Source organism: Apus apus, chromosome 8, assembly GCF_020740795.1.
Source record: "Apus apus isolate bApuApu2 chromosome 8, bApuApu2.pri.cur, whole genome shotgun sequence".
Lineage (NCBI taxonomy): Eukaryota > Metazoa > Chordata > Aves > Apodiformes > Apodidae > Apus > Apus apus.
The window spans coordinates 14,757,565-14,779,074 of record NC_067289.1 but is presented as its reverse complement, the minus strand read 5'-3'; the positions used below and the strand labels follow the sequence as shown (position 1 = coordinate 14,779,074).

General features: G+C 44.1%; 1 protein-coding gene across 2 annotated transcripts in view; it reads left to right on the top strand.

Annotated features, from left to right (window-relative positions):
- Positions 1 to 21,510, top strand: part of CCDC50 (coiled-coil domain containing 50) — a 44,808-nt gene that overhangs the window by 17,457 nt on the left and 5,841 nt on the right. Inside the window, exons 2-11 of one of the 2 annotated variants that reach the window (XM_051626038.1) lie at positions 849 to 911; positions 2,207 to 2,336; positions 7,326 to 7,416; positions 10,086 to 10,203; positions 13,781 to 14,485; positions 17,121 to 17,212; positions 17,909 to 17,953; positions 18,320 to 18,424; positions 19,379 to 19,458; positions 20,436 to 20,527. In XM_051626038.1, coding sequence (XP_051481998.1) covers positions 849 to 911; positions 2,207 to 2,336; positions 7,326 to 7,416; positions 10,086 to 10,203; positions 13,781 to 14,485; positions 17,121 to 17,212; positions 17,909 to 17,953; positions 18,320 to 18,424; positions 19,379 to 19,458; positions 20,436 to 20,527 — 1,521 coding nt within the window. The remainder of the gene's footprint in view (positions 1 to 848; positions 912 to 2,206; positions 2,337 to 7,325; positions 7,417 to 10,085; positions 10,204 to 13,780; positions 14,486 to 17,120; positions 17,213 to 17,908; positions 17,954 to 18,319; positions 18,425 to 19,378; positions 19,459 to 20,435; positions 20,528 to 21,510) is intronic. The other variant, XM_051626039.1, reaches the window with a different exon arrangement.

Sequence of the window (21,510 nt, the reverse complement as noted above, 5' to 3'; positions counted from 1 at the left end):
AGCATTCCTTCGAAAGTTCAAGTGTGAAAGTGATCGGCATTGGCAAAAATCTGCCCCTGTCAGGCTGGAGCCAAAGGGAGCTTGTTCCCTTCCCATTAGCTTGTCTCTGGGTTGTTTTCAGCATCTTCTTAAGAAGCTGTGCTTATTGCTGCCAGTAGCACTGTGGTTGATCTCAAATCTGGGTTATAGGTACTGATCAGCATCTGCTCTTGATAAAGTCAATGAAGGTTTCAGGAGATGACTGTAAAATAATTCCTGAGCTGGTAGAAATGCCTCACAGTGAGAGCCATGGAGCTCAGTCTGCTCAGCTCTGCAGAGGGTGATAAGTGTGCATGTGCCTTCCTGCAGAGTAAACACTATTCTCAGAGTCTTGGCAAAAAAAGTCATAGTAAGCACAAACACTTGGCCTTGGTTTTAGTTAAACACAGTCTATGTGAGCATTGGTATAAATGTGGGTGGAATATAGGGTTTTGTGCACAAGGTCTGATCCAGTGGTGATGTGGAAAATTCTGGTCTTAAACTAAAGCAGAGGTGATGGTTAAGTGTAGAAGGCTTGTTTTGCAAACAGGGACAAACAGCTACATGTAAAAGTAGCCACAGGCGCAGGAGGGGGAAAAAACTTTGCGTCCAGACATTGGTTGGTAAAAAGTGTGTCAGAAGTCTCTGTGTGTATGCTTCCCTGACCCCCATGGATCTTTTGATGCCTCTTTTTGCTGGCTGTTGTGGTGTTTTTTGTTTGTTGTTTGTTCTGTTTTGTGTTGTTTTTTTTTTTGTGTGGGTCGTTGGGTTTTTTTGTTTGTTTTTTTTTTTTCCCTGATACTGATTCTATTGGCTTTTTTACCTTCCAGTGTGTCGAGACTTTGCTGTTCTGGAAGATCATACCTTGGCCCATAACCTGCAGGAGCAAGAGAGTAAGTAGCAATAATCTTTGGAATAAACTGAAGTAAATTTATCCCAACAGGTACCTGGTTTTGTTTGTTTTTGCTAAGAAAAATCCTCCCTGTTTCTATTTAATTTGTATTCTTTTTAATGGAATATGGATTATTATTGGTGTCTTCACTGTCTTGTATCACAACTGTGTTCTTCCCCAGCACACATTGTACACTGGTGATAGTCACACTTCATGTTTTCATTTTGTGTTTTAAGTTTATGCCTTTTATGACAAAATTGCCTGTGGGAGTCGACTTGATGTTTTGTTGCTGTGCAAGGTTTTTAGAGATGACTAGCAATTTTGGAAGCTTCAAGTTTTATAGGCTGACCTGAGGTGCAACCAGAAGAGGTCTATTTTAGTTATTTCAGAATGACTAGTGCCTGCCTTTTGAAAGGGGGCTTCCTTTTAAGACATTTTGAGGTAGAGCAGCTGTATGCTGCGGGGTTTAAAAAGAAGGAAAAAAGTACAGCTTGGATCTTCAAAGTGGCTGGGTTTTTTTTAGGGTTTTTCTTTTTTTACGTGCTTATCAGTTACTTTGGGTATGTTTGCAGTTTCAGCTGTGCTGGCCTCTCTATTCTGCTTTGCTGGATGCCAAGACCATTGGTATCTACCAGTACTAGGTGCTAAAATCATTCCAGCTATTCTCCCAAAGTGTGCAGCTTGAGCTGAAGTTGTGCCCTTGCTGCTGGAACCTGAGACCACTGAGTTAAAGCTGGCTCTTAGCTGCAGCTTGTGTAGCCATCTTTTCTTGCAGGCAGTATCCATGTATGGTAAAGGACTTGCTGTAGCATTCAGTTGCTAAATATAAAGGTGGTGAGATTCTGGAACTGATTATGTTGAGAGGGTGAGGAGTTTCCTCCTCTGGAGGTTCCTGAGAGCAAATTAAGGAAGGCTCCATCAGAAGTGGTTTAGGTTCAGCTCATCCTCACTGGCCTTTGGTGGTCCCTTCCAGACCCACTTTATTAACACAGGCTAACTTCACATGGAGAGAAAATGACATTTTCTAAAAGCATTCCCTACAGCTCTGAATGTGATTAAGATATGTAGTTCTTGTTTTGGTAACACACACATACACAGCCCCCTCAGAGCTGAAACAAGGCACTCTCAAGCTGCTAGCGTAATTTCAGTTCAGAACTTCACCTTTAGAGATACTATGTGATGTTTCCCTGCCAAGAACTATCTTCCTTTCTGGCCTGGAATCTCCCTCCCATTTGTCTTGTTCAAAGTGTGAAGTTTTGCAGGCTGATCTGGGGATTCTTGTCTGTTTTTTTCCAGTTGAGCATCACTTGGCAACAAATGTTCAGCGTAATCGTCTGGTGCAACATGACTTGCGGGTGGCCAAGCAACTGCAAGAAGAGGAGGATCTAAAAGCACGTGCCCAAATCCAGAAACACCAAAAAGACTTGTGAGTTTGGAATGGAGCTGTTGAAATGCTAGTTCAGTTAGGTTAGAGCACTGAAAATTGGCTGCTTTGATTTGAGTTGATTGAAAGTATGTGGGGTTCAGATTGGTCAGCCTTTTGCTTTGTTTTCCTTTTTCCTTTGGCTATCCATTGCCTTAAGAGTATTGATACTAGGCTCTGGCAAAGTAATGAGAATTGGGTCAAAACAGGTGGTTCTGAGGCCTCTCTTGGGTTAGATTCTCTTGCCTGACCATGGGAAGGAGCCTTCCTGTACTGCTGCCTATTGTCAGAGTGGGGTAATTTGGCCACTTGCATTGCCCTTGTCCGTGACTAAAGTCTGAGAAGGAAGAAACCACACAGTTGTAATACCCCTTGTGACAGTGAATTTTCTCTCTTGTGGAAATTGCAGATGTTGGCATGTTTGCATTGTGCCTGATGAATGTTTTTGAGGAACTGGGTGCAATAATTTTTTTGGTCTCCTGCTACACTGAACAAACAGGTGCACTGAAGGGACATGCTTGCACTTGCACATACTCCAGCATGAAGTGGCCTTGAAAGAGGGTCAGTTGGTGGAGATGGGTGTTGGGGGACAGGCCTCCTCTCACATTTACTGGCTTCTGCAGCAGCTGGGGGAGGATGTTTAAGGAGTGATGCAGTCTGCTTTTCAGGTTTGCTCAGGTCCCATGCACCAGAGCTAACCCTGTGACCTGTGGTCTGGCTTTCTGTGTGCCGTGGCTGTGCAGCTGGTGGAGAAACGAAACATGGCAGTACAGGGCAAAACAAACTATTCTTTTCAATCTACAGTTGACATGGGGCTCCCTACAAATGCAGGCTCTGCAAGGCATGGTGTGTCTCCTGGCTTGTGTTGTGCTCTGCGAAGCCACCCACCAGGTACAGCTGTTGGTAGATCACAAACCCTGGGTGGCTCATCTGGCAGAGACAGCAACAAGACTTCTGTATTGCAGATGTGTGAGATACAGGGCTGGCTTCAAAGAAGCTGCTCGTAAAAGAGTTGAAGCTGGGGCATGACAAATCAGCCACTGTTGTCAATGTTCCCAGCATACTCGGGCAGCACAGGGTAGATTATACATATGTGTATCTCAAGTCTGTGCTTGCTTTAAATAGCTTTGTCTTCATTACCAGTTAGAGATGTGAGTGTGTAAATGACAATGTAAATATTAATTTTGTATGGCAGAGATTTTGATTTTACTAGTTGCTGGGAACTGCAAACAATTTGCTTGTTGTAGGACTCTGTAAAATGGGGTTTGCTAACTTTGTGAGCCAAGTTACAGACAGAACTCCTGATACAAAACGCTGTGTCAGCAACTGTTCTGCTTCTGAAAGCATGAGCTCTGCTGCAAGAAGAGTAAAAACTTTGCAGTCATCCTTTTGTAATTGGATCTTTTTCTTCCTTAATCCTCTGTACATTCTCACTGTCTCTTCCCTGTGCAAGATCAGGGTGTTCTGGCAACAAAATGATCCCTGCTGCTCACTGTGTCATCTAGGATGGTTTGACACTGCAAGGTGATGGAGGAGTAAAGGCACTTTCTTCTGTCTTTCAAATCCTAGATTCTCTCACAAAGACTTTGAAGAGAAATGAGAGGAGATATAACTTTTCTCTTTTTAAGAATTCAGGGAAACATCAAACCTTATTTTCATGTGTTTTTTTTTTAAAGCCATCTCTCAGTTCTAGCTGAGCAGCCTGCACACTGCTAAGCATAGCAGCAAGGTTGCTAAAATAGCTGTTGGAAACATTGTGAAAATCTGCTTTTTCCTCATTTTGCTCCCAGTGCCATGATGCTTCTGTTACAGGAATGTGAACAGTAGCTTTGAACAGTTCCCCTAAACCTTTTTTTTTTTTTTTTTTCTTTTTTGTCCTCATCTGGCAACATTTACTTGCTGCAGCCGAAGCGAGTGGGAACTTTCTGCTTTCTGAGCACACTGAATTCCCCCCCTTTCCTAAACCAATGCAGTTTGCCTGACACTCTTTAACACTCCTGGTTTACAGGAACGAAGGACACATGTTGCAGTGTTCAGAGATGGTGACACTTACTTTGCTCTGACTAATTTCTGGGGACTGATGGGCACTTGAGCTCCCACTAAAGGAACTGAAGGATGAGAAGAGCTGGCAAAGCTCTTTAAACTATTTCCTTATGCTCACTCAAGTTGAAACACTAGCTTATGTTGATAACTAATCAAGTCTCAGTATTTAATTACCACTGAGTAATAAAACCCAAAACCTAATCCTTTCTTGCTGTTCAGTGTTTTTTTGAGATTTATTCATGTAATCAAGAACTAGAAAATGCTTCTACTTTTGCATTATTTCTAGTGATCTTTGCTGTGAATGGAGAGGCAATGACCTTGTTGCTTTGGCTCTGAAAGACAATTAGCTGTTTCTGTCTCCTGTTTGCAGTAAGATGTATTTTAAGCATTTAGCAAGTCAGTTGGTTATGATGAACTTGGCACCTCTACTCTGTTCACAAGTGCTGGGGGAACTGGAGACGTGCAATGCCTTGATATGTCTGACCTTTCTAACTTATTTTCTACCTGGGTTCGTGTCCTCTGAGACTGGAGTCATAAGGAATCCAGTGTCTTGGGTCTACTGGTAGTATGCTCCCCAGTATTTGCATTTTCAGCTATTGTTTTACTGGAGATTGTGGTTTCCTGGTGGTACCAGGTTTGCCAAGGTCCCTTTTTATATGGGAGGTTCAAGAACTAGATTGTGAGCTTGTGTGCCTTTGAACAGATGTCCTCTGGAATCAAGTGAAACCCACATGGGCACACACACAAAATGACAGTTTTTATTACCTGGATGTAATAAACTGATGTATAAATAGAATAATAAAATAATTTAGGTTGAAAAAGATGTTTAAGATCATAGAGTCCAACCAAAAACCTAACAGAAGATGTCCGACCTATTGATAACTCCAGGTCTGCAAACACTGACATTCAAAAGTGCCTTTTTGAGGGAATATCTAGATGCAGGTGAGTTTATGCAGAAGTGTTTTTGAGTGTGGTGTTCTTGGGAAGGAAATGTCATGTTGTGACACTGACTTGGGGTTTATATGTTTGGGGAGGGGGATGTAAATAACATGCAGTACCCAAGTGCAGGTCTGCTTCCAAGGAGCAGCTGCCAGAAATAAAGAAATTTGTTTTCCCTCCTGCTGCATGTTTCTTTTCTTTCCCTATGACAGATTAGTTGTTTCTTGGTGGCATTTGTGCTCTAAACTCTCCTCTTGTCGCAGTGCCCCTCCTTTCCACTCTAAACCACGTATCCACTCTTTCTGCTTCTCTCATTCTCCTTCTCTTTCGATAAAAGCAGGCTCTGTGGTGCCACTGACTTGACTGCTCCAGCCACGCCTCTTCTCTGTTTTGCTACCCAAAGTGCTTGTCTACACTTACTATTTTAAATTCCTCTTCTCACATCCTAGACTCTCTTACAGTGTCCTTCCAGGACCTGAAGGAGCCTACAGGAAAGCTGGGGAGGGGCTTTTCACCAGACAGTGCAGTGATAGGACAAGGGGTAACTGTTTTAAACTGAAAGAGGATAGATTTAGATTAGACATCAGGAAGAAATGAGGGTAGTAAGGTGCTGGAATAGGTTGCCCAGGGAGGCTGTGAATGCCCCCTCCCTGGAAGTGTTTAAGGACATGTTGGATGAGGCTTGTGCAGCCTGGTCTAGTGTGAGGTGTCCCTGCCGGGAGGTTGGAACCTGATGATCTTTAATGTCCCTTCCAGCCTTAACTTTTCTATGATTCTATAATAAGTTTAGTAGGTCATTTATGCCATGATTCTTGCTCAAGCCCGGAACCAGTTGTTGAAGCCCACACAGCCCAACTTTGATTCAGCTCAACCTGCTTCTCTTGAAATATTTGCTTGACTTCCATAATACGCTCTTGGTAGTCTTCCCATCCCCTATCTGATCCTTGCCAGGATATTCTTCAAAAGATTGCATTCTAATAAAGCAAGTGCTGCCTGTTGCTGTTCCCATTCCCATCTCCTTCTATGCCTTACCTTTCAGTAGTCTCAATTGCAGAGTGAACTTTTATTTTATATATATATTAATTTTTTTTACCTGTTTAGAGCTAGTCTTTGGCTCAAATTCAACACTGCTGAAAGAGAAAGCTCATAATCTTTCTTCTCAAATCCACCAGCCCCTTTCTGGGTTGCCCTAAGGAGCCCCTGGCCATGGTTCCAGCCTGTTTGCCAGGTGTCAGAGCCTGTGGCTGAGTGTGACTCAGTTTCTCACAAAAGCTATCAGTAAGATGTCTCTGAAATATGGCCTTCTTGCTCTATCCACACAGATACAACTCTCATGTCTCAATTACTCCTGTATCTCTTTTGCTGTTCCCAGTTAATAAAATATTGTGTTGTTTCTGCATCTGCAGTGGCCAATTGCTCCCTCACCCCTTGTTTTGACATGTACTGCTCTCTTGTCTCTTGGCACTGGTTCTGCCTTTGTAGCTCATCTCACCTCGCTGGCATTTCTCATTCATTTCTGAACTGCCACTGCCAATCCCTGCTTGGCCTACTTACTGCTTTTTGCTCAGCATTTCTGCACTTTATCCTTGGCTTTCTTGTGAAAACCACTTCCCAGAAATACCAGTGTTAACCGGAGCCCTAAACCCCTCCTTTTGGCACCACAAGTACAAAAACTCCTGGGCAGAATTTGACTGTTTGCAGTGACTCTTCCGCGCTCCCTCGCCCAGCCCTGTCCTATGGTATTACCGCCTTTCTTAGCAACCTGCCTGTGCATCAGTTTTCTCTTGCTTTATTGTCTGATTATGGATGTTTTTGGACATATTTCCTAAATTTGGCCAGCAGTAAGTACAGGGAGTCCTGGCCCATGGGAAGGATTCATAGGCTCTACACTAATACTGATTAATAATTCTGTGTAAATCAGATAGTTCTTTTGCTCTCTTATCTTTTTCTCCAGGCTGACTGATGCCTGTGACTTTAGCTGCCTTTAATCCTTGTCTCCTTGCCTTTTAGAGAACGCCAGGACTCTGAGATTGCTCAGGAAATCCAAGTGAAGCTGGTGTTTGAAGCAGAGCAGCGCCGCAAGCAAGAGGAAAAAGACGAGGTAAGTTTTTAAGCTGCAGGGATGGCAGAGCTATTTGTAGCAGCCCTTTCAGTGCTGGCATTTCTTGCAGGCAGTGTGAGCCACAGGAGTTGGCTTGCATGGTGTCAGTTCTGGTCCTCCCAGACCTTGGCATGCACAGTGATTTTTGTGGAGTCTTGTTACAGGAATAAGATACAGTCAGAGCCCTCACACTCAAGGGTCACAGGGCTGAAAGAAGGCAAGTAATGGCTGAATATTGTTGAGGTGTTAATTGCTCTGCTGTAGGAAAGTGTAACTGCTTATGCAGTTTGAGATCTGCTTTCTTGCTCAAATGCAAGATGACAACTACTACTTTGGGGAGAATCCTGGGTCTTGGTGTTTGGTGCAAAGGCTTCAGTAAGACCCTCAGCTCAGCCATCTGTCTCTGGCCTCTCCATTACCTTCCTTCATGTTCAGTTTAGTCTTTCCCAGACTGAACGCTCTGTTGCGATTTCTTGCTAATAGATTCCTTTTGTGATTTCCTGCTGCTTGAAAGTGGGCAGTGTGGTTTATCCATGGTGTTCAAAGGATTTGGGTTGTTGATCACTTTATTGTGTCAGTCTGAGCAGTCTTAAAATGCTCAAGAGGCACCTAGTGACACGTTCTCTTGAAGAAGAGCTTGAACACAAGGCTGTTTCCTGCAAGAATCTGAAATAGGAATGTAACCTTACCTGACAGATGCATCAGTTTGCTTGTGCAAGACCTCCTTTTCTTCTTATACCATCAAGTCCAAACAGATGTGGAAGAGCTTCCAAGAGGAGATTGTGGCAACTCTAGCTGAAGGATTTATGCTAGAAATGTGACCATCTGTCTCATTTTAATTGGGAAGGCAAAGAGGATGCAATACTATTCATGTTGGCTGTGGGAATTGCACTTTTCCTTCCTGCTCTACATAGAGAGCTGCTGGGATGTCAGCAGTCTGACAGCAGGTTCCAGTAACCAGTCAAACCAGCATGCTGACCGTCTTGTTCTGTTGTGAGCAATCTCCAAGTGAATGTGGCTCAGAGGAATGAGAAGTCATAAATATTCTTTCTCTTCCTGCTAGTACATAGGAAGTTCCCAAGTGGGGCTGAAATGTAACTGGACTAGGTTAGGCTGCAGCTGAGGACCAGGGTGTGGGAAAATCACCCATTCTGACACGGCATCTGTCATATCCTTCAAGACACTGTGTTACACCAATGCTGGGTTAGTCTTGCATTTGTCAGATGTGAGGGTGTAGTAGCTGCCCAGCATGTGTGATAACTCTCTGGCATCAGCAGTGGCTAGCAGTGTTAGGCCAGTGCTCTGCTTGAGGCAGACCCAGTCTGGTGAACAACGTTTTGAAATGAAGTGCTAAGCCTACCTGCTTACAAGTCTAGCTTGTGAGAAATGGTTTGTGTGGATTTGCAAGTCTTGAGCAGTCTCAGTCCTGGAGATAATGTGCTTAAGCCCATATATTTATAGACTTACTGTACTTGCTAGAAGAGTCAGGGGAAGGAATGTTGGACTTTTCGTTTAAGGTTTTTTGTTTGTTTGTGGTTTGTTTGTTTTTGTAAATAGCCTGTGGTATCTCCAGGTCCTCCACAAAGATGATTACTGAGCAGATATGCTCTGAATCCTGAATTAATAGTTTGTGCTTGAACACTCATCCAGTGTCGTCCAGTGCTGGCTTTCATCTGGAGTGTGTTGGCTCTTAGTTTGCATTTCAGCAATGCCTCTCCTGCCTGCAATGTACACTTCACATGCATGGCTTTGTAAAGGTCCTGAGGATTAGAGAGGCTTAAATGAATGGCATCTGAAGGGCTGGCATGCCCTGCTGGTATCTTCCAGCTTCTCTTCCTCACTTCAGACTAGCTTCACTGACTTGCAAGCTTCTGGGCCTCAAATGAGCAAGCCCCAGGGGGCCGTTTCCTGTTGTTAGACCTTGTTGATCCATTAGTCATCTTTGAAGGAAAACTAATTAGGAAAATGGAGTGCTGTTCTCCTTAATGGTATATCTACCAAGCCTGTGACAGAAGATAAACAGCTGCAGTCCCCACAATGTTTCTGCCTTGTGCTAGTGCTCTCCTCTTAACATCCCTTTCGATTTTCTTTTCCTTCAGCCTCTGTCTGTCAAAGTGATGCATTTCCCTGTCTGCCATCCTACAGCCCCTTTAAATTACAGCTAGTTTGAAGCGAGTTCATGACTTGCTCTGGGAACTCCATCCAGTCAGAAGTGCCTTCAGCTAGAGACAGTCTGTGTTTTCTTTTCCATGGTGGAGTCCAGGGAGGATGTCCAGCCCAGCCCACTCGTGCGAGTATGTGCTTGTGTGACTTCCAAATCCTTGCTGAAAACCTGAGGATGCACATGCAGTCCCCTCTGCCGTGCTTTGGCCATTAAGGCTTTACAGGTTTGTGTGCAGGTAGAACAGGAACCTGTGAGTCTGCTGTGGGCCAGGGTGAGGTTTGGTACTGGTTGCTGACATGGTCCCTTGCATCGACCAGTAAGTTGGAAGCCCCATCCAGTCCAGCAGTTGGATTTGAGAGTAACCCTCCTGTAGTCATGTCTGAAAAATTAGGCTATCTGGATTTTTATGATTGAATAAAGAGTTTGAATTAAAGGATCTGGAAATTATTATTTATTTTTTTTTTAGGATGGAAAGATAATGTCTGTTTTCTTCCCATCTCTGCAGGACATTGCCCGTCTCCTACAACAGAGAGAACTGCAGGAAGAAAAAAAGCGCAAGAAGCACTACCCTGAATCCCAGGGACACACAGGCTATGAAGATAGTTATTATGCAGAAAATGGAGGTATGTTTCTGCTAAAAGATCAAGATTGTGGCAGTATAGGTGAACCTGGTGGTCTCTCTTAAGAGATTTCCCTTATCCTGCAGTACTGCATTCAGCACTGTAACATTGCATCAGTTTCCAGGGTCAGGACCAACCTTTATTCTAGAATCAGGAAATACTAAAAACAAAAAAAAGCAGATAAGAGAATTTTATAATTTTTAATGTCCTAGGAGATGGCCTACAGGACAGGGATAAGGGTGTGTAGTATGTGCGCGTGCAAGCACTCGCATGCATGTTTTCAAAGGGCTTGTGGAAAAAGACAGTAGCTGATGGTGCTGATAAGCCACAGTTCCTTCTACGGAACGTGGCAGGTGTGCGGGGGAGAAATGCAGACACGATTCTGCCCTTGCATTCAAAGAGAAACAGTTCTGTGTGCTCATCTGCCTTGCTGGCACAGCTATGTGAATGAAGGAATATATTCTAGTTCATGGAAAAGCCTTTCAAAAATAGCTCCTTGCAGGTATGTATCCAAGCTTCAAAATTAGCACAACCACTCTGAATGACTTACTGAATAACAAGGTCATCTCCACAGATGTCTCTGCTGTGATTATCATCTGGGACTGTACGTTGTGGGAAAGATATGACCCACAGCACTGTATTGCTTTCTCTTGGATGGCTTTTATGATTAAATGCAGACTTTCTTTAAATTGGGAGGAGAGAATCAGGGTGTGTTTAATTATGGAGCAATCTGGGGATGGCTTTGCTGTGCATTGGTGGTGGTTCTTGTGTTCTTCAAAAAAAAACACAAACGTGGTGGGGAAGAGACAGGCTGCTTTTGATTAAAACATTGTGAAGATGAAGATCAAACCTCTTATTTCTCATTTTAACATCAATGCCATTGGTGATTTAAAATGTCTTTTATTTGAATTTACACAAAGTATTTTGGTTTCAATTGGGAAGAACTTCAAGTATGGGCAAGAAAACACAAAGCATGAAGTGCAGAACAGTAACCAAGTGGAAACTTCATGACCACAAGTCCTGTTATGTGTACAGAGCTGGGAAAGTCTTTGATCTTGGAGTCTTATGGCCAACCCACACTTCAGTTTTTCAGAATTAAATAGGACAAATCCCTGAAAAAAAGCAGTATAGGCAATAGTCTTGCTATGTGGAGATGGTAGAGCAGGATGGATTTTTGTAACAGAAATCAGCTGAAAAAGCCTGTGACTGTCTGAACTGAGACTATGGTGTAGATTTGGAAAGCAAGGTATCTCATGGGTCTAACTTTTCTTCCTGCAATAATCTGTATTCTTGGAGGTGAGGTAGAAAGTGTTTTGACTGACCATTCACAGTAGTACTGCTCTTGATACGTGCTTCTTAAAAACTAGAAAGGACTGGAATGGATTTTGATGCCTGGATCATCTAGTCCACTGGCCTGGAATCTTTTAAGTACTTGGGCACCATTTAATTAGGCTTCAGCATCCAAAATTTGTATCATCCTCATTACTTGTGAACTTAAATAAAAAGTGCCTTTGCTTTGTTTGGGTTTTAGTCTATTTTAAGATGGAATTTATTCACATCTAAGAGGAATGTGGGTTAGGGCTATTGCTCCAAATGATCTGAGCTCTTAAAAAGTGGAAAAATAAACATGAAAAAAAAGGCTGAGTTCCTCCCAGAAGTGTCTGTGCCATGAAAAACATTTCTGCATTTGCTCAGTCACTTGCTGCTTGAGAGTGTAACACCAGGACCTAATGAGTGTTTACACAGCCCCTGTGGAAGGTGCTGCAGGAACCAGTGTCTGCTGAGGAGTTAATCGCCCTGAGACACGCCAAAAGCAAATCTTCTGCTTGGGATGTCTGGCATGGTTGCACTACCTGCAGCAATCCTTCCCAGCACAGCCATGCTTCGCTCTTTTGTGATCTGCTCTTTGCTGCTGTATTTATTGAGCTTTCTTTAATGACAAAATTTAATCAATTCTTAGACCCTTTTTAGCATAGTTCAAAAACTGACTCTTGCTTTCAGGCTCTGGTCTCCGTTGTTCAGTAAGTCACATAGATTGTTTTATTGGACATTTGTTCACTGTAAATCACATGAGTTATCTAAAAACTGAACAGAAAAATGAACCAGTTAACAGGAACTGCTGTGGTTACTCTTACAGTTCTTAGATTTTTAAAAATATACCTATTCTGGATAAAAGCCACACAGATAATTTTTTTTTTCAAGGTGGATTTTCTCTATTTTTGCTGACTCTGAAAATTTTTTTTCTGAATCAAATTACTTGAACATTCAGTGGTGGTTTTTTGCACCCCCAAAGTCTAGATGATTGTAAGGAAGGCAGAGTTATTATTAAAACAGGGTGAAGTTCATGTTCAGTGAGATCTTTTAAAAATATTTTTAGATATTACAAAAAAAACTTTTCAGCAATGGAGAAGGAAAATCTTATGCTGCTGGTTTTTGGGTTTTGGTTGTTTTGGGCTTTTTTTTTTGTGTGTGTAATTCTGTTTCAAATTGGCCTCTGCTTCAAGGCAGTTGTTTCAGAAATATGCCTTCATTCTGAAAAGCTGCGGTAGAAAGATAACAGTTCACTCAGTGCAATTATTTTTCTTAGCTAATAGTTTGATTGCAGATTGTATGCAGGCAGACTGCTGCATCCTCATAGCTGGGTCAGGTTTATTACTGAAACTAAAAGCAAAGAAAATTTCCACCTGCTTTCTGGAAAGCACAGAGGAAACAGTCCCACCAAGCTGCTGAATAAGCAGCTTTTCCAGCTACATTGCTGAGGTCAGGAGCCTGAGTTTTGTGAACTCTTATCCTGCCCTTAAATTTCTGTAGCTGCAGTCAGAGACTAAACTTTTATTTAGAAAATGAAGAAGTGTGGATCTGAAACTTCTCGGTCTCCAAGAGGTATGTGACAGTCTTTGGTGGAAGATTCTTGGATGCTGCAGCCATCCACCATCTCGTTCTTGCTTTTATTAGAAAAATAACTAATTCCATCTCGCTTGTCTTTTTTTTGCTTTTGCTTTATGTGAATCTTTCCCCATGAGGTGAGACTGTTCATTTTTTTTCTGAGGAAAAACCTTGTGCCTCAAGCCAGGGTGAGGCACTAGTGCCCATACACCAGGATTCTCTGACCCTCTGCTTGGCCCCTCCTGGCCTTATGCCCAGCCCCCTGTGGCCTCCCAGCTTCTCCTGCCTTTTGCACATTCCTTTGCAAGCCTTTTATCTCCGATGGCTCCAGTATCTTGCAGCAGTAGCATGTCACCAGGAGATGAGCTGCTCTGCTGACTGTTTTTCAACCCTTAATGGCATCATTAAAAGTCCTTCATCTCCTTGTCTTAGGAGATGCTTGTCCATACTTCTTGGGTGGACCTGCTCCAACCCCATCGCCTCCCGTGCTGGCCTGCTGCCCTCTCACTCTGACCTCTTATATCCTGCGAGCTTCTATCCCTCATTATATTTCTTTCTGACCCCACTGTGCTTTGCCTGCATTTCCAACTTCTTGCATCAAGCTCCCTCATCTGAACACTGAGTCTGGCCTTGTTGAGCCACCATTAACCCCTGCACCACTAACCTGCTCCTTGTTTGTCCCCCCGTTGCTCAGAGCACCCCTGGGGTAACACCAGAGAGCAGGTTTCTGAGCGTCGCAGGGCACACAGTGGTGACGGGAGCACGCGCCGGCGGAGAGAGCACCGAGAGGCACCCTCGTCTTTGTCCAGTGGTACCTCCAAACATAGGCATTCCCCCTCAGAGAATCGTTGGAGGTCTCCTCAACCAAGTGAGGCCAGCAGTGGCTATCAGCAGGAGTGGAAATCAGCCAGCCAGGCAAGGTCCAGGAGATCTCCCAGCCTTGATCTGGAAAGAGAGGCTGAGCGCGACACCCGTGGCCTCAGCAGTAGTTGGGAGCCACGGGAGAGGAGAGCAGCTGGCAAGGAGAAGGCTTGGAGACCTCCCAGTCTTGACCTGGAGTCCGAGCATGGACTTGCAGACCAATCACGGCACAGCAGAAAGCCCTCAAGGCAAGACAGAGAAAAGCACCTTCCTCTTCTTGAGGTGGAACTGGAGGCTGAGCAGGAGACCTGGCATCAGGGTGGCAGCCAGCAGCTGCGCCCTGAAAAACACAAATCTCGTCACCAGGGCCACTCGTCACACAGAACAGTGCATGACGAGAGGCTCCGTGAGGCTGAATCTAGAGATGATCTTAGGAGGGGTAAGGAGAGAGACTGCAAAAGGGCAGGACACAGGAGACGTTCCCCCTCCCCTCATGCTGTGACCCAGGGGAAGGCTGGAGGCTGCCAGCAGGACTCAGGTAACCAAGGGATGGGGAAGGCGTACAGATGTGTGGGGACAGACCTTTGCGTACCCTGTCCTGGTGTCTGACACGTGTTGTTTCTTTTGAAGGTGCTTGTCTCCAGTATCCACATGCAATGTGTACACGGTGAATCCTGCCCAGGTTTCTCCCGTAGTTAATGAGATTGTTTTTGTTCATGAATGTTCTTGCTTTGTTTGTTTCCTGACATGTTCCATGGCATCAGGAGGATGAGTAAGAAGGTGTTGTTGGAAATGGTATCCTTGGTATTCTGTGTTTAAGAAAAAAAAACAAACTTCTTAAACTACCAGCTTTTGTTTTCATGATATGTTTTGTTCTGTGGTCTCCTTGCACAGGAGGGGAAAAAAAAACAACAAACACCAAATGTTTGATGACACTTGTATTTTGTTGATTTGGAATGCAGGGCTGTAAGTTTGCTTAAGCACTAACAATTTCAGCCAGCAGTTTCCATCTGCTTCTTACTGAAAACCCTGTTGGCAACATAATAAATTCACTGAAGGCAAAGTTCAGTAGTGGCACTAGGTTTCCTACTGGGATCTATTTGTAAAATGGGGTTCTTTTAAAAAATCTGTACAAGTGGATTTTTCTAGGAAACATGTAACTGTGTAGCTCTTGTTCAATAACACCTGAGGACTGGCAGGCTCTAATCTTTCTGCTTTTAAAAATGTGCTGGGGGTGGAGGTGATCTGTGTCTTGGTGAAAGCAGGAATTTAGAAACTTTGGGTCTGTGTCTGTCATAGTGTGGGAAACTTGTGCTTTAAGCCATCGAACTGGTCTATGCTTGGATGAGGTGGGGATGATAATGTGTGTCTGTCTCTGGAGATGCTGGGAAAATTATTCTTTGTCTTCATCATTCAAAGGTTTTCTTTGGAGAAGTAGAAGGCATTAATCAGGTCTCTACATCTAGCCAGTAGTCTGTGATTTGCCCTGATACAATATAAGTCCAAGTGACTCAGTATCCTATTGCATTGAGTCAGAATAGCCAGAAGATCACATCCTCTTCCAGTGGGCCATGGTCATGATGGGCTTCATGCTTCTCTGAGTGTGGGCAGAAGTGATGTGGAAGTAATGTTCATTGTCATCTGAGCAAATAAAGCCTGGCACTGATGAGCGTGTGAAGAAAGCTCAGCCTTGGGCTGGCCAGAAACAATTCCTGGAAATTTATTCTTCACAGAGGTGGTGGTGTACAGGAGCCTGTCACCACACTGTTGTTCATTCCAGCATGGTAAAATTGTGTTTTCCTTGACCTTGGAAAAATACTGAGTAATTTAACTCTGACCAAGCTGGTGCTTTTTGCCAGAGTTCTGTGCTGGCCAGAGATTGCAGCTCTTCAGAGCTTGGACTGATCCAAGTGTGCTGGGAAAGGCCAAGTCATATGCTTAATGCCAGAGCTGAATCTTTCTTATGCTAAGATGGTTTGTAAGAGGGGTGTTAATTGCTTAAGATCACTGACCAGTTGATTCAAACAAAACAAAAAGCAGAAAACCCCCCACACCTCCTTTAATACCTGTCAAAGAGGTCATTTCCTATTCCATGACTTTATTCCTGAATCAGGTCTCAGGTTCTGCAGTTTTGAAGGCTTCGGGACACTTGATGGAGTATGATGGTAGTTTGTTCGTAAATATACAGAAAGATTTTTGAGGTCAGTTGGTTATTTCATGTCTTTGCCTTGATTTTACAAGATGGGAAGGAAACTGATAGATGACCCAGTGAGATGCAACGGGTATTTATAATAACTGTGTAAATGGTGTAGCAGGAGGCACAAAAGTTTTGAGTGAAACATTGAGGTGTAAGAGAGTCAAACAGCTGGAGTGTTTGTATTCTTTGGAGAGAAAGCAGAAAACTCATTTGTATGTCTGAGATGTCTGAACGATAGAGTTCAGACTGCAGATGGAAGGAGAAAGCATCCATTGTATGGCAGTGAAGTCATGCATTTTAGAACAGCGATACTGTGAGACTCCTTAGATGGCCTACTGCAAATAGACTACGGAGAGACTCTCAAAATACAACACTTTAAATCACTTGGAGATGGTTTAACTTAAATTAACAAAATATAACTCCATACTCAAAGCAAGAACTGAACCTTATATGAACTTAATGTTTGCTTGACTGTTTTCTCATTTCGTTAGTTAGTCCAAGGAAGAAATTGTCTGAAACCTCACATAAGCCTGTCCTGGGCAACTTTTGAGCCTGTACTGCTCCAGCAGTGTGTTCACAGTCTCTGCTGTGCCCATAACAGATGTTGGGCTGCTCTTCTGCTGCTTTTGCTAGTGTATCTGTATCAATACAGTGTGGAAATGTATGACTCCTTTGCTAGCATTGCTATGTCAGCAAAGACTGCTTCAAGGGCCATGGCCTCTTCTGCCATATAGTTGCATTGTCATATAAGACATGATGTATCAGATATTTCTATATGCATAGAGAAAGCTCCCTAAGCTGTGTGCTGCACCTCAGCTAAAGGTCCTCTCAAGCCAGCTGTCTGACAGGTACAATGTCCTGGGCTCTGGTTCCCTTTAGGAGAACTTTTACAGGTGGCTGAGGAGATGGTGGGGGTGCCCTTGCCAAAGCATCTGGAAAATGGTTGAGTTAATTGTTTTCTCTCACAATTCTGTAGGCACTGAGCAATATATGTATGATACACCCCAAAGGGAGCAGGAGTTGTCTGATGCAGAGATTGCTCGGAAGCTGCAGGAGGAAGAGCTCCTGGTAAGTAGAGAGGATGTGTTAGTCAACTTGAAGGAACTAAGGTAGCTAGCAGTTAATTTGTAATCCTTTTATATATGTTAGTGACTTTAAGACCTAAGGTGTTGCTACTGTGCATTCTAGTAATTACCTTTGTCTCCCATACACAAATATGGAGTGATGGCTGCCATCCAGTCAGCAGAGCCCTATTTTCTGAAACAGACACCCCAAACTTAAATAATTGAAGCAGAGTGATATTAAATCAACATTTCCAAACAGGTAAAGATGGCCTGTAGTCAGTGTGGCAGCCCAGAAGTGAGACAGACCCAGTGCCCATCTTTGAGAGAGAGGGCATCAGGGTGGGCAATGCATTGTGGTGTGGCAGAGAGATGAGGGCAAAACTGCTCAAAAGCTGAAATGACAGTTTGGTGTTGCGTTGTGAGGTAAGTATTGAGGCAACCTTGTCTCGTGGAAGGTGTCCCTGCCCATGCAGGGGGGTTGGAGCTAGATGATATTTTAAGAACCCTTCCAACCCAAACCATTCTATGATACTATGATTTGGAGAGGATGGTAGCATATTTGTATGGGCATCTACTTGCCATGCACAGTAGGTTAATGGGTGTGAATAATTCAGATGTGTTAACACTTCTGTCTCTGTTTTTTCTCCCCCACCCCCCTGGTGTTTTGTTTTTGTGTTTTGTTGTTTTGTTTTGTTTTCAGGCTAGTGAGGCAGATCAGAAGGCAGCTCAAGTAGCCCAAGATGAGGTGAGCAAGAGGTCACTTGTTTCTGGTCTTCCTTTACTTGTGGAAACAGCTAAACCCCATATGTCACCTCCAACCCTCTATTTGTTTCCCTCCTTGTAGGGGAAACTCAGGGTTCCAGTTGGGTTTGCTTCTAGCTGGTTTTCATATATGTGCTCAGGTTGGCCAAGCAGGGAGTTGTGCTGCCTGTTGCAGCCATGGCAGAGGAAGGAAGTTTGTGGCTATGTAACAGATTCTTTTGTAACTGACCCCTAGGGCAGACTCAGAGATGCTGTGAGATGAGCTCCTGCATTGAAGGAAAAGGGCTAAAGGGCAGAAAGGCTCTAAAAATGCAGTTCTGGCAAATCAGGGAAACACTTTCTCGTTTAGGAAATTGCTCGCCTCTTGATGGCTGAGGAGAAGAAGGCTCTCAAGAAAGAGAAGGAGAGAGAAAAGTCTTCCTTTGAAAAGAGGAGGCATGATCAGGACTGGAAGGTATGTCAAGCTTCAGGAGGCGCCACAAATTAAATGCTATAGTGCTATTCCCATTTCCAGAGGGAACTGAGGGTGTGTGGAAAGAGCAAAAAGAATGATGCAGACTTGCATCCAAAGGGTCTTGCTGTCTGTTACTCAGCTGCTTCCCAAGCCTTTTGGAGCCACCTCCTTGGTTAGATGCTCTTTAGATTCAAGCAAGGTAAGCCTTGGGCTCTAGCCTTGGAGGGGTTAGTGCTGGGTGTCACAGCACCCTCAAGCATTCTGGCCTCCCTCAAGCACTGTCAGTCCTCCTGGTGCAGGACCTTCTCTCTGCTGAAATCCTGACTGTTTCAATAAAAGCAGTAATTGGCTCTGTTTGTACACTGCACATAAAAGGACAGCACAGCTGCTCCAGTTGTCACTCTGCTTCATAATAAGCTTGGCTCTATAATGAAAGTATAGAGTGTATCAAGTCTAGGTTTTTGTTTGAGTAAATACTGCAGAGGCTTGGCTAGCTGATGTGGAAGGTGATAGGAAATGTATTTCATAGTCTGCACTGCTAAGGTGCTAAATGGGGTGTTGTGTTAATCTTGGGACCAGCTGGAGGTAGCTCTGTTGTTTTTCAGTCTCCTTACTGTTTTTGAGAGTTTGCAGGAGCACAGCTGCATGCAGCTGGTTCCCCCCTGCTCAGCCCAGCCTTGTGCACAGTCATTGCACGCTGACTGTGCTGGACCCCCCAGCCTTGATGGGTCACCCAGCACTGTCTCATATTTAGAGAAACAATTGAATTTGCCTCAGCAGGAATCGGTTTCATTTACTGGAAGCTGGTATTGGCGCTGCCACTGGCACATACCTGGCTGTAGTTGTGTGTAGCAACTGAGCATGAAAGGGCTGCATGGAGCTGTGTCAGCTTCTGTGCACTAGCTGGTGTCTTGTGAGGCATGCAGATGAGCTGCTTTCCCTTCTTCCCATCAGCACGATGCAAGCGAGTCTACACGCTCAAGGTCAAAAGAAGGGCCTGAAACTCAGCGACACAAAGGCGACAGGTCTTCAAGGTAAGCTTGAACTGCTGGTAAAAATTGGGAAACGCAGTTGGGAAGCGGCTCAGAAGCTGAGTCCTCGGGAGGAGTTGTGGGGTGCCCAGCCTGACCCACGTGCAAAGGGCCTGGTAGGGAACAGAAGTTTTAGGACTGGAAAGAGATGGAGGGCACAGAGCTCATGAGGTGTTCAGTGACCTGTGTCACTCCCTGTGCTTGTGGCGTTTGTCCATATCTGTCTCCTTGCCTGGCACTGGTGGAGATTGATGAGCTTGTGCAGTGACGTTTGTTAAATGACAGAGAAACACTGAGGGGGTTAAAGAGCTTCTGGGGATGTGAAACCAAATGTCATCTCTGGGCAGGAAGGAGTAATTGTGATGCATTTGCACAGCTGCTCCCTTGGGTCCTTGCTCCCAGTTACCTCCTGTACACTGCTCCTGCTGCTATGTGTGGACGCCCCCCAGCAAGCAAGTACCTTGTACTTTGGAGTACCTCATCCCAGAGCTGATGGGAGTAGGCTGTAGTCCAGTGCTGCTTCTGAATCACTTGGTACCCTGGCTTGATGCTTCTTGTGAGGGACTGAACCCTGGAAGTGCCCTTGGTGGCTTTGATTTCCAACCCAGATGTGAGCCTAGAAATTCTTGTTGAATTTGCAAAAGAAACAACAAATGAAGGGTGCAGGTGGAGACTGAGAGAGATCTTAAAATACTCTGGAGTTAAAACTGGGCAACCATAAAACCCTTTAAAATGTTGTTCTATTGAATGAGGTTTGCATCAAACTTAATAAAGGACTTTGTTTCTTGACAACCTGAAACCATTACTGAATAAAAGCAGTCAGTGTTCAGGGGAGTTGGTCTGCAGTTGCAAAGTCTGGGGCAGACACAGTTTGCATCAGACTGACAGGGGCAAACTAGGCAGCCGAGATGTTGCTTTTGTCATGCTGTCAAGTCTTCAAGTTTTTTCCCATTGCTTTTTTTCCCCACTGTGCTTGGCAGGTCACAGCCTCCCCTCGATGACCACGCTCGGTATTACAAAAGCCAGCCCAGTCCCTTGCGCCAGATGCCCAAACCTGAACACTCTCCTAGAGGTAGGATCAAGCCCATGGTTGCCATAGCACTTGGATTATTGTGGCCTGTTTTCCTTAAATAAGCAGCCTGCAGGTCAGGATGCTTGAAAGAGATGCTAACAGAGAGGAAGAACAGATATTACTGCCCCAGGAGGCAGGTGAAGTCAGCGTTTGACTTGTACTTGCTGCGCACGTTGCAGGCTGAGAGACTAAAAAGCTGAATTGGTTTGTCTTGAGTTTATCAGACTGCTTTCTTCATGTCTTCTGTGATTTCTTAGTGATAAATGACTGCAAATCCAGGCAGCAAATTAAGGAAAAATAACATGAAGACAATGACATGATGGATTTCAGGTGACTTGCTAGTATCAAACAATCTGACAGAAGACAAAACCTCGCAGTATCACCTGTCTGGCAGGTGAATGGGATGATCAGACAGAAACTTGTCCTGAGAACAGGCTTGTTTTGTTCCTGTAGCATCTCAGCACTGCTTTGTTGATTTGTTTCCTGAAATCACTTGGCCTCCCCAGTTTTTAAAATCTGAATGTCAATTGTTTGAGTTATCTGTAGAGTCTCTCAGGGAGTAAAGGGACGGCCAGAGCTCAATTAAAATTTCTTCCAGCTCCACTGACTGTGACTTGAATGTGGACAGTTTACTTCCCAAAATGTAAAGCTTTGGATTTTTTTTTTTCCCAACAAACAAGCTGGAAGGTTGATGGCACCTTACAGAGTCTGTAAGGCCTGTGTTCATTCTGTTTTCTTTGAGACTGTGCAATGTGGCTTCTAGTGCTGTTCACAGCCTAGAAGATATGTGAATGTCTGCCTCTCCTGTGGCCCTATCCTTCCTCTTGTCTGAGTAATGTAACATGGTTCTCATTTTGGCATTTGACTTTACCACTACCCTGGAAGTCACAAAGCCATCCAAGAGGGCAGGACAAATAAAAGATGACTGCAGGTAGTATTTTCTTCACTCAGTTCTATCCTTACAGGTTATTTTTTTCTGTCTT